Genomic DNA, 12,296 nt, shown 5'->3' with positions numbered 1-12,296 from the left:
AAGGGTTTATATAGGGTTGTCTCAAATACTCTCGAGAAGATGATTTTTGTCCCTGAAAATCTCCATAATTAACTATAACAAACAACATTTCATAAACTCAAGCAAACTTGATAAGTGTAAAGATATAATCAAAGAAAATGGTCATTTTAATTAGTCTTTCTCATATATGTTTGCAAAATGTATATTTCTTTATTCAGTGAGTAATGTACATTGGTTCTACTGTTTCTCAACTTATAGTATGTCTATACTCAAAACTACTTCCTTCATGACTTTGTAAATTTGATAAGAAACTAGTATGTCGGTTTTGTATATTTTCGAAAGAGATCAAAGAAGAAGAAAAAATTGCCTTCATCCATGTCTTTAGGTTAAGGTGATGTCTGAATGTGATTTACTCCACTGACCACAATTCACAAATATTAACTTTTTGTTCGTCAATTCTCTGTTTTGTTGGTTCAATGACTTCGCCTGAAGCAATGACATTGCCTAAAGAGCCTCAGACCCTCACGTTGAACTATATCAACAGAGGCCTTGTTCATATACAAAGTGTGTATAAGTTTGCAATTAATGCAAGAGATTACTGTAAAATATATCTGGACATGTTATATTATACTAAAACTAGACAAGAAACAAAAAAGGCACACACAAATTAGACTAGTACTATATGATCAGTTCATTAAGGATTATAAAAGTTTTGTGGCACTAAATTCAGAACTAATCACCAAACCCATATATGATCGTTGGTCAACGTTCAAGCACATTACAGTTACACATTTACAGTATACTCAAAAATGGACACAAAAGCTAGCAGGATTATAGCCACCACGAGTCAAAGTTCGGCCCAACATATTGTATTTTACAATAAAAGCCCACAAAATCGTTTTTTTTTTCCCTTCAATCTCTATTCTCTAAACGTGAATACAAAATTAGAGATTTGTCTAAAAATAAATCAAAACCAAAAACTAGTGCCATCACGTGTAATGGATAAGTTTCCATCTGTATCAAGTATCACCGGTGACAATTTAATATACTCAACTAATAATTGCATGACCATCTTAAAACTTGGACAAACCAAACGAACGAAGAGAAACCTTGGATACGTTGAACCTAGACTATTTTTCGAATTCAATGCACTTGGACGTGTTTTGAGTTTTCTCTACTTCTGGTCTCCGCGTCAGATGTAACATACATCAGCAAAATCTACAGAAGTAAAAAAAAATAATAGTACAAGACCAAAGATCTAAGTCTAACCACGATTCGCCACGTGGCACCACAGTGGCATCCGTTTAGTAAAACAAAAATAGTCAAATAGTAGAAATTATTCTAATTTATAGGTCAGAATCTGAAAATGTAAACGAATTTAGTGAATAAACAGAGAAGAAAATATTTTACTTATATTTCTGAAAGTGGAGTTTAGTAACGAGTAGCAATTATAGAACTATCCATCTCTTTTTTCCGAAACTAGAACAATTCACTTTACTAAAATTGACTAACATTAATATTTTGTTGAACAAAAAAAGACTTACCATTAATATTTAAGTGTTTTTTTAAATATTATTCGTTTGAGAGCGAATGTATTTGGCCAATATAGTGGTGACAATTGAGAATCTAAAAGTTAATCAAGCTAGCACATCTCAAAAACTGTAATTATTTTCTCCGTTACCCAACAAAACGCCGTTAATCTCTATTTCAACATCATTTCACCATCCTGTTGTCATATTTTTACCATTTGTCGTTTACGCCGTCAAAAAAGTCAAAGTCGCTGTCAACACAATGAAAACATCACTTAATAATTAATATTCGAGTGTATAAATATACACTACAATTCGACGAATAAGAGGAGAAATCAAGAGAAGGACATAAAATATGGTAGAGATTGGGGGAAGGTTTACAAGAACAGCGGCGGCTTTCGACGTGGCGGCGGCGCGTGCACGTCCTCCGTACGGTAGCAGCAGCGGCAGCGATCACTCTCCGGATGACACAGCGGATCTTTGGGATATGGTCGAATCTTTTATCGACAGAGAAGTGGAAGCGGGATATGAGGAGGTTCCTGAGGAAGGAGATGATAAGTCGGATGAGGATTACGAAGATGTGAAGGAGAGGCTTCGTGAGATTCTTGAAAATCACGGAGGCGAAGAGCGGCGGAGGATAGTGGATGAGGCGGTTAATGCTAGTCGTTTCGTGGTCGGAGAGAAACGTCACCTTGTGGCTTATCTACGTGGCAAAGGGTTTGATGCAGGTAATAAAAACGATCTCTATGACTCTTATGTTTACATGAAATTACATTCGTATGTGTTTGATTTTGAGGGATTGGTTAAGTTTGTTGATATCTCAAATCCGTTTGAGATATGGTTGTTGACTCTTCTACCTAGCTAAGCTCATAGAGTTTTGGTCATTTGAGTTTTTCTATTTTAATTATAGGTACTTGAACTATCTAAAACAAATAAGCTCTGGAAGGAATATGTTTGGTTTAGAGATTACAAAACATGATTAAGAAGTAAATTTGATATTGAGATTGGAAAACCGCTTTTATCAATAGAGTAGCACATTTTAGCTTTGAGGTTGATTTGTCATTTCATTCTTATAAAGCGTTCCTGGTTACTGTAAGTATTTTTTCCCTAATTAGGATATATATAGATGTAAATGTTGTATCCTAACACTTAAGCATTTGAAATTTAGTGAGATTTAGTGCCAAAAAAAATCTTTGGATTGTTTAAGAACAATTATCGTATGTTAATTTTTTTTAATCTTATATGATGTTGTAAGCTTGTAATATTCACATTTTTGATATGTACATGTTTTGGATTTAAATGTGCAAATATACTGAAATGAAAAGATGATTCTATGTGTATAGGTCTCTGCAAGTCCCGGTGGGAGAAATTTGGTAAGAACACGGCCGGGAAGTATGAGTACGTCGACGTGATAGCAGGAGATAAGAAACGTTACATTGTCGAGACAAATCTCGCCGGAGAGTTCGAGATTGCTAGGCCAACGACAAGATACCTCTCCCTCTTAGCTCAACTGCCGCGTGTCTTTGTGGGAACACCTGAGGAGCTGAAACAGCTTGTGAGGATCATGTGCTTTGAGATGAGACGGTCAATGAAGCGAGCGGAGATTTTCGTGCCGCCATGGAGAAGGAACGGTTATATGCAAGCCAAGTGGTTCGGTCACTACAAACGAACCTCTAACGAAGTGGTGAGTAGGGTTAAGAGCTGTGACTGTGGACCGCGCATAGGGTTTGAAGAATTGGTTAAAACCACACCGTTTAATGGTTTTAAAGAGAGGGAGAGTAAGAGGAGTGGTTTGAAGGTTGGACGGCTTACGGTGGCTTTCAACGACAGTGTAGTCGGGTTGTAGATATTGTATTCTAGAGTAAAAAGTATAGGCTCTATGAGTTGATGTTTAAGTGTTTTTTTCCAATATTTTTGTAAATATAGGTAAGTTTTGGGGGTTTATTAGAGAAGCAATTATCTACAAAGTGTTTGTTTGGCTACTACCAACTTATTTTAAGTTGTAGTGGTCTATATTATTCTGTTTAGGCAACATTTTTAATGGGCTTTTCACCTTCGGCCCGTTATTGGCCTGGCTCTATCAGATTCCGAAATCACGATTACATATCAAAAGAGTAAAAGACTACTCCCGATTTGTTTAGTGATAAACTAAAATATCAAAGGCTTGATCGGGAAAAGTAGCTTATATGAGATTCAGTTCAGAGTTGTAATAATGAAACAACTGTTATTAGTATATCACTATATCGGAAGAAGTGGAGACCAACTTATCTCATTAACATCTCATTCAATGTTTCCATTGAACTGATTATTCGAGTGTGGTGCGTTTGATTCTCATCTATTTAACGATTTTATCCAGTTTAGGATCATTTCATAAATTAAATTCTAGTTAATGCTTAAAAAATTTGATAAGCATTAATCGGAACATGACTTAATGTCTATCCAATAAAGATGAGTTAAGTTCGTAAATTGGTCTTATAAAGCCAGCCGTCAAAATTGGTTAATTGGTCTAGAAACAAATAAAAACTTTAAACATTTTTTTACTTGGCTAATTTTGTTATCCAATTTGATGAAAAATCAAAAATGGTCGAATGGTTTAAGCCTTAAACCTAGTTTTGCCACTAAACAAACGTTAAGACGGTGGATTTTTAAGACGAAAGACAATAACTATAAAACAATACCGAAACAGACAAAACCTAATAAACCTTTCGGTATTTAAAGTCTCGATAACATCTTCTTACACAAGTCTCTCTCTCTCTCTCCTTTTTCATTCTCTCTCTTCCATAGAAAACTACAATATGAAGAAGCTCTACAGGAAAGGAACCGTACACCCGTCGCCGCCGCAGATAAAATCCGACGAAAACCTTTTATCTCTTCTTCCGGTCGCTATCTTCTCACTAGCGGCGGTTCTCTCTCCGGAAGACCGTGAAGTTCTGGCTTATCTCATATCAACCGCTACTTACTCCGGCGACCGAAACCCTAGCTCTCGTCTAGATAAGACAAAAGCCCACAAGAAAGCCCATTTCGACCATCACTCGCCTCTCTTCCACTGTGACTGTTTCAGCTGCTACACGAGTTACTGGGTCAGATGGGATACGTCACCGAGTCGTCAGCTTATTCACGAAATCATCGACGCTTTCGAAGATAGCTTGGAGAAGAAGAAGAACAGCAACAAAAAGAAGAACGTGAGTGGTAAGAAAGATCGGAGAAAGCGCTCTGGGAAGTCTTCTTCTTCTTCTTCTACACTTCTTGCTACTAGCTCTAGCTTTGGTACGGATGATTCGGAGATTCCGAGTCGACTCGGTGTGTCTGTTGTGAATTCTTGTCCGTGTTCTAATTCAAGTGAGTTAGCTGATGGTTGCAACGGAGGTTTAGAACCAACGGAGGAATTTTGTGACGGAGATGCTTATCTTGAGGCGGAGGAGGAGGATAAGGGAACCGTAAGGAGATTTGTGAGTTTCATTGGTGAGAAAGTTTTTGGTGTTTGGGGATAAGAAATTTTTTGCCGATAAAAAAAAGGCTTAGAAAAAAGTTTAATGAAATAAAAAAGCTAAAAATGTTTTTTTTTCTTCTTTTCTTTGTTGTGAATTTATTAAAAATTCACTTGGATGATATCTATAGGCCAACATGTTATTATAGATTACCTCCGAAAGTTTTCCTGTGGAATCATTTAATTGTGTCTATAATGCGACCAAAGTATCATTGTATTATAACATCGGTAAAATTGTACGTATTTAATACTACGTTTAAAGATATGCGCATTAACTATTACGGTGTGACCACAAATTAAACGATATTAAATATTTAAACTTTGCATCAGTTATTTATTACCGTCAAAGATTATATACACTATATTATTGAGAACAATACAAAGTAGAATTGTTACTTCCTAGATACTTGCTGGTAGCTAGACATGTGTAATCGATTAATCTATTCCTTTACTAGGTTCTAGGATCACTTTGTATGGTGTAATACTACTAAAGTAACTAAATAATATATATTTCCAGTGGAAAGACATCTTTTGTGCTGCCCACCACCACAGCCGTTCACATATGCTAGGCCCATGAATTGTTGTTGTCACATTATTTGTCTGTACATTTTTGCCCTTTCCGGATCACTCAATCTTTTGATCTCTTTCACCAAAGCCTTTAAAGTCCAAACACTAAACTAAACTCCCATTCCTTGGAATACAGATATGCTACAAACTGAAATGGAATATCAAGAAAAAAAAAAGATAATCACTTAGAGCTTTTTGTTAGACGTGTCGATCGAGTTTGAGTTAGACTTCTCACTTTTACGTTCTAATCAGATCGTCTACACAAGAACATAATTCTCTAACAACTTTGACTAGAAACACTAATTAATCATACGCCCATATGATGTACGGTTTGGTTAAGGAAGTTCAGGGAGAGTTTTTATTTTTATTGTTTTACTGTACCAACAAAAAAATCTGGACCAAAAAAAAAGTATAGAAATTATTTGACCGTCCAACATGTTATATGGAAAGTGATTAAGTGGTTGGTCTAAAGTAAACACCTTTTGAAGTATTTGACTCATACGGTATATTTCTATTATTATTGTCACATTAGCTCTTCTCCAAGCTTTTTATATATTTTCAGCTAATTATTATGTAATATCCATTATTTATTCTTAATTTTTAGTTAAACATCAATTTTGTTTGGGTAATCATGGTTCTGATTTGGTATTCCTTTATCTGATGTTTTTTTTTTTTTTTTTTTGGGATTTCATGCAACTTGGAGAATAATAATACTGGACCCCTATGCCTTATCTTCTACGTACAAATATTTTTTCTTCCTCGTTTTGTTTTTTCGAATCCAATTCTAAATAGGTAAAAAATAAACAACATTTTTAACATACTTATCATTTGCAGTATTTTTTTTTTACAGAGAGACTTATTTACTAAAATTGACCTATACAAATGAAAGAAAATCCATTGCAAAATATTTAAACAAAGTAAAAGTAGTAGTATTAGAAAAAATGATCTGATCATCATTCTTGTCTCTTGGGTAAACATTAAACTAAAATGGGGTAATTCAACATTTTATAGAGGGAACTAAATCCTAGAAATGCGGATTTCCAACATTGGGTTTGTCAAAAAGAAAATAGAAAAGAGGAGACATAATGGCTCTTGTCTCGGTGTAAACACTTTAAACACACATTTCTCAATGACAAGTATTTTTGTTTGAACCAAACGAACTATCATCTATAACTAAATATGGTTTAGTTCGAAACTAAACTATTGTAGTGACTAAAACAGTGACCAAATGAAAAGCACACATATTAGGGCATCATTATCAGGAGAGCTGAGAGGATATGGCTTAGAAACAGTAAATTAATATGTTAATAGGAGATGTTGGAGAATAATAAAAGAAGATCCACTCAGTACTTGCCATATCATCTAACATCCCAACCAAAAAGATGTTAACCAAAACCCGACTTCTACATTTTATGTTACTGTTTTATTATTTTGTTATTATTTTAATACTTTAAAATCTGAAAGAATATCCCGTTAATGATGGCCTTACAAATTCATATATCCTGACAATTTCAGGTAATCTTTAATAATCGTACTATTAACAAAATTTCGCATGCGATAGTATTCAAGAATTATTGAAATGTTTTTTATTGTACCTTTTTCATTGATTAAAAATAGATGATGCCAGAGGAAAAGTTGTCATCGTCATATTGATGTTTCTAATTATTCATGTGTAAAAATAAAATATGTAATGTCAGAGGAGCTTTGTCACATTACGACTGAGACGTGATTGAGAGGTTTTATTTGCAGTAAAAAAAGACTTTGGTTTGGTAGTACTAAAAAATCTCAACGCAACGTCTTTGACTCGTTTTACATATGTGTGCCTGCTCTGCTGCAAATAGCATCTTCTTTTTTTTTAGGCTTGGTCAGTGTTCTACTATACGTAAAACACGTTATTAGATTATAACGTATTGAAGTAACTACTGTTGACAATGAATCATTCTTTGGTATACGAGTTATTGACTCGTTAGAGAATATGAGAGATCCTCTGTTTCACCTCCTGTACTACTCGTCGTAGAGAGACTTTTCTTTCTGATTCCGTCGCCCAAACCAAACCACACACAAAATATTGCAATAAGGATCTCTAGATGGGCCGGTCAAGGGTCCAATCTCTGATTTTGATAGGGCCTTCAATATATCAAAAGATCCAACTAAATTGTGTACCATTGTAATTTAGCTGTGAGACAACACCCGAGTTCCTCAATGGTTTACATATACATTTTGAAATATTGACTATGATCTTCAAGATTAACATTTTACAAACTTTACTTTATTCAATCTTTTTTCTTTTAATTTTTATTGGATTATTACTGTTACATAAGATTTCGCTGCATTATTCTCATTTTACTGGGTTTTATCCATAGCTGCACTAGTTTGTCCAAATGAAGTCACTAATTCAATCTTGGAAATCAAATTAGTTTTTGTAAGATCAAAACTACAAACTAATTCCATCAGTAAACACTGTTTTGATCATTTTGTTCATTGTAAATTACTGACTGAAGTCTTCACTAATTTTAGGATATTTTGTTTTTTTTTTTGTATATAACTCTTATTAGTTTGCTTATTCACATCATGGTCTTAAAACTGATTTGTCGAAAATCCAAATCTCGATTAAGAAATTTCAATTCAAAACTAACAAAAAAGATAAATAAAAAAAACGAGAACCTAAGAATATATAATACACGATCAATCAAAAAGATGAATGCGTCAGTCAATCTGAATCATTTGTCCACAGAGATAATAAAAATTATCCAATCGGATCAAAGTGAAGAAAATAATAAAATTCTTCATTCGCATTCAATATTTTTGAGCAAAACGATTATAACGAAAAACAAGTTTTTAAAAACTCAGATGTGGACGAGTAACAATCAGATCGTTAACCAGAAAAAAGAACGACAGAAACGATATATCTCGGCCAGATTAGTTTCCCTCGCCGGTTCTTTAAGGACACAGAGACACCGTTACTCTCTCTTGCCCGTTTTTATCAACCCCGAGGTTTCTTTCTTTACAAAATCAAACCAATAAGACTTTTAAAATCCAGATCTAATCTAGAGAAAAAACTAATTAACAACATTCACAACCCTACAGAAATCGTGTGATAGTTAGGCTCTAGGTCTGCAGGGAGGTATTTATAGTGTATGATACAGAGTGAGTGATGATGCCCTAGAAAACAACTCTCGAAGACAATGTTATTGGGTTGGGCCTTTGGGCCGAACATTTATATATATAGGCCTACTGTATGTAACCCTCTTAGTTTCATTCATCTTCGATATTTAAACCACACAATTATTGCATACAAAAAAAAGCACTCCCACGCTTGCTTAATGGTTAGTTAACACACACTAGATTTTACTAACATTATCAATCCTTAAACACTCTTTTTCACTTATTGAAATTACTAATACCACACCATATCAAACCCATATTTTTGTTATCTTCATATCTTTGTAGCCTTCATAAGAGTATCCCACATCCAGTTCAGAATGTTTCGACGGCTGCCACGGGATTTAACTCCGCGGCTACTGCAGCATTCTTCATCGCCTCGAACCTTGGTTCCTTGGGCTGAAACTTGAGTCCCGCATAGAGTTTCATGTAGTCGTCAAACACAAAGCTCGGGTACTTTGAGTCTTTGTCATCCACCACAAGAGATGGTGCAGGAGAGATCTCGGCATCGCTTCCTGGGTTGTAGAACGACGCGATAGACATCCTGTTTCCTTCTTTTTGTGTCATCACACGGTGCATTACACTCTTGTACTTCCCGTTTGTTATCACCTAGTCACAATTTTATGAATAAGATAAGTGGTTAACCGGGATTAAACCATATTAAAAGAGCAATAAATAACCGGATGATAATTTATGTACCTCAAGTTGGTCACCAAGGTTGATGACAATGGAATGCTTGAGAGGAGGAACATCAAGCCAATCATTGTCTTTGAGAAGCTGGAGACCACTGACCTTATCATCTTGAAATAGCAAAATGAGGCCTCCTGCATCCGTGTGAGCCCTAAGCCCTTTGATCATCTCTGGTTTAGGACATGGTGGATAGTTGCTAACCTTTGTCCCAAAAGTTGGACCCTTTGTCCCATGAAACACCTTCTTCAAGTACCCTTTCTCCAATCCAAGATTCTCACACAACAAATCCAACAGCTCTTCTGCTAGATTCTCCACCCTCTTCCCAAAGTCCTTCATCGCCGTTCTGTTAAAGAAACATCGAAAACAAACGAATGGTTTAGTTTTTCTTTTCATGCATGTGAGCTGTGATTTTAAGGCTAAATCTATATATTTTTTGTGTACCTGTATTCGTTTGACATATCAGGGATGTCGTAGAGATTAGATTGAGGGAGATGACGGAGGTAGAAAGTGCTTTCCCAATCAACATCTTCGACTTCGGTCTCAAGAGTATCTAAACCTTTGGATCGAAGCATTTCTTTGAACTTTTGTTCCATATGTTTCTTGTAGTGTTCCTTTGTCATCCTCTCAACGTTGTCCATTAGATCATATGGTAGTCCATGGTTCACCAGCTGAAATAGTTACAAGACTTTAGAATTATAACGTCCCAAAAAGAGAAAAATGATTTGATATATTGTTTTATATAGTAAGTTTTATATATACGACAATACCAAAGGAGTTCTAACTAAGAAGGACAATAAAAGAGAAAAACGAACCTCAAAGAAGCCCCAGTTTTGACAAGCATCGTCGATCAAAGCCATGGTTTGGTCTCTCTCTTCACCATTGAGCTTAGACAAGTTTATAACTGGAAACTTAATGTTCTTCTCCATCTCTCTCTCTCTCTCTCTCTCTGTAAACTCTCTGTATTTTACTGACAACTTGAGTTTCTGATACTTGATGATGCTAAATGTGTGAGTTGAAGGGTTGATAGAGGGTCGTTATTTATAGGCGTAATAAACTAAAACAAATATTTCATTTAAAAAATAAAATAAAATAATGAAAACGATAGATAAGTATCATAGAGTCGTATGATCATATAATTGTGTCATTCAGAATAAAGTTGGTAAATATAAAATTAATTTTTCTTTCTTGTTAAAGGAGTTTGTGGAAGTTGTATATGATTGTGTGCAACATAATTGGTGGGAGCCTAGCTGCTCTCCTGCTTTTGAGATAGAAAAAACTTTGATGCTTTCCATTTGTATCTCTAATTGCGCAATTCTATTGGTTAATTTCTTTTGCTTCTTGATTAACGTGAATAAATTGTTTATAAGGTTCGTACAAGTAAGGGAAATTGAGAAAGGCTCGAAGATTCTTATCTACTGGTGCTTTGTGGAGTCATTGTATATGCAAAAGAAAGGCTAGGGATAGTGTGTAGTATACGATCGATCTGGATAAATAGCAATATATATTTATTTGATTATCTAGCTATACTAACGTATCATTGTAAAATGCGTACACACAAATATAAAAATAGGTTTTAGTGACTGAAATGATAAATTTAGTTTTAACTTGTCTGAAAATATGTTGTACGATGAGGTGTTTTAATGTTTCTTCATAAAAAGTTGTGGAATTAAAGTTTTAACTTTGCAGAAACGTCAAATCATTTTAGTACTCTAATTCATACCAACCATACATACTTGAACGTTTTACGATTTGGTCCTTTTGAATTATCAGTAACTTTAGTTTCTTTTGGGAAGAAAGTATACAAACATGTTAATCTTTCTGTCAAATTAACTTGATCATTGTTTTTGTCAAACTTTATCATTTATGAGGTTGCTTTTTCGATAATATAGGTTTAGCTAAACCTTGGCCACAACTAATTTACAATATGTTATCTTTGGATCCGTCCATAATAGAGGAACAAGATTCCACATTGTTTTAACAATTCAATTGTTTGGTAAGAAAAGTATACAACTCACTAAGAAGTGAACATAAAATAAAAATAAGTTTGAAATGATAGTACTTTCTCTTTTCGTAACAAAAATAGCACGAGATGTGATTATTTAATTCCAAGTTGTAATAGCCTACGTTAATTATAGTAAGCGTGCCAAACAAATATCTTGTAACAAAGAGAATAAATCAATCTTTATCTTTCTCGTGTCTTCTGAACTATACTGACGACAAAAAAATGAGAAAGAAAAAACTTCAGTCGGTGGCTATAGCCACCTACTTCTCCTTTGATGATCGTAGCTTCCATGCAAGGGAGTTGTTTGTTTTATTAACCTGATTAGCAAATTTCTCAAATTTTAGTTTATCTATCCAAATCACGTACTTTCTCAATTGTAACGTTTTTGTTTTCTAATCAGATTTTATGTTTACAATATGTTCACACCATCATACTACAATTATGCATTATCAGCAGGATTTAAGGGGTATCTTAGTATTAATAGTATTTAAATTTTAATCAAAAAATATAATAAATATTAAGATACCTATGTTGGAGTATGTTGGAGAAGATACCATTGGTGGGTTAAGAGACGCCTACGTGGCAGACTCTGATTGATTGATATTTTTTTTTTTTTTTTATTGTAAAGTCTTGATTGACTAAGATGATAAATATTTAATGTGAGAAACAAATTTTACTCAGATGAAGATGAACGAGATATGTATACTCAGTTTGATGTCACTGAATTTCAACAAGCGGAAACTGCCAAAAGTACACGAATGGATTTCTCGTATGATACAAATACAGTAAAACCTCTATAAATTAATATTCGATAAATTAATAATCGTCTATAAATTAATAATATCTATAAATTAATAATTTAACCCTAAAATTTTTTTTC

The 12,296-nt window shown here is 34.2% G+C and overlaps 4 protein-coding genes and 1 non-coding gene across 6 annotated transcripts in view; 3 read left to right on the top strand and 2 right to left on the bottom strand.

The window, feature by feature from the left end:
* The first annotated feature begins 1,863 nt into the window (after positions 1-1,863).
* On the top strand, positions 1,864-3,505 carry LOC17897855. The gene is made up of 2 exons (XM_006305411.2): positions 1,864-2,236; positions 2,852-3,505. The coding sequence occupies exons 1-2, from the start codon at positions 1,864-1,866 to the stop codon at positions 3,352-3,354; spliced, it is 876 nt and encodes a 291-aa protein (XP_006305473.1). The 3' UTR covers positions 3,355-3,505.
* Positions 3,506-4,147: 642 nt separating this feature from the next.
* Positions 4,148-5,220, top strand: LOC17898418. The gene has a single exon (XM_006304106.2). The coding sequence runs from the start codon at positions 4,304-4,306 to the stop codon at positions 4,997-4,999; it is 696 nt and encodes a 231-aa protein (XP_006304168.1). The 5' UTR covers positions 4,148-4,303; the 3' UTR covers positions 5,000-5,220.
* Positions 5,221-8,412: 3,192 nt separating this feature from the next.
* LOC111828767 lies at positions 8,413-8,544 on the bottom strand. Its single transcript, XR_002832528.1, has one exon. It is a non-coding gene; the product is annotated as a small nucleolar RNA snoR111 (small nucleolar RNA).
* A 253-nt stretch (positions 8,545-8,797) lies between these two features.
* LOC17897371 (1-aminocyclopropane-1-carboxylate oxidase 3) lies at positions 8,798-10,408 on the bottom strand. Its single transcript, XM_006306021.2, has 4 exons — positions 10,227-10,408; positions 9,856-10,082; positions 9,424-9,757; positions 8,798-9,333 (listed from the first exon to the last, which is right to left on the bottom strand). Exons 1-4 carry the CDS (start codon positions 10,338-10,340, stop codon positions 9,040-9,042), a joined length of 969 nt encoding a protein of 322 aa, XP_006306083.1. The 5' UTR covers positions 10,341-10,408; the 3' UTR covers positions 8,798-9,039.
* LOC17897228 (O-fucosyltransferase 2) overlaps positions 10,280-12,296 on the top strand; it is an 11,310-nt gene continuing 9,293 nt past the window's right edge. For both annotated transcript variants that reach the window (XM_023790249.1, XM_023790250.1), the window contains exon 1: positions 10,280-10,362. In XM_023790249.1, coding sequence (XP_023646017.1) covers positions 10,327-10,362 — 36 coding nt within the window. In that variant the 5' untranslated portion in view covers positions 10,280-10,326. The remainder of the gene's footprint in view (positions 10,363-12,296) is intronic.

This window comes from Capsella rubella, unplaced genomic scaffold (assembly GCF_000375325.1).
Source record: "Capsella rubella cultivar Monte Gargano unplaced genomic scaffold, Caprub1_0 scaffold_1, whole genome shotgun sequence".
Classification (NCBI taxonomy): domain Eukaryota; kingdom Viridiplantae; phylum Streptophyta; class Magnoliopsida; order Brassicales; family Brassicaceae; genus Capsella; species Capsella rubella.
The sequence above is the reverse complement of the archived record's forward strand: the minus strand, read 5'-3'. Positions and strand labels throughout refer to the sequence as shown.

Bases quoted from the DNA above. Each gene is read 5' to 3' on its own strand.
- LOC17898418 (XM_006304106.2), top strand. From the start codon at position 4,304: ATGAAGAAGCTCTACAGGAAAGGAACCGTACACCCGTCGCCGCCGCAG.
- LOC17897855 (XM_006305411.2), top strand. From the start codon at position 1,864: ATGGTAGAGATTGGGGGAAGGTTTACAAGAACAGCGGCGGCTTTCGAC. The intron at 2,237-2,851 runs GTAATAAAAACG...CTATGTGTATAG, and splicing joins TGGCAAAGGGTTTGATGCAG to GTCTCTGCAAGTCCCGGTGG.
- LOC17897371 (XM_006306021.2), bottom strand. From the start codon at position 10,340: ATGGAGAAGAACATTAAGTTTCCAGTTATAAACTTGTCTAAGCTCAAT. The intron at 10,083-10,226 runs GTTCGTTTTTCT...TAACTATTTCAG, and splicing joins AAAACTGGGGCTTCTTTGAG to CTGGTGAACCATGGACTACC. The intron at 9,334-9,423 runs GTACATAAATTA...AATTGTGACTAG, and splicing joins ACCTTGGTGACCAACTTGAG to GTGATAACAAACGGGAAGTA.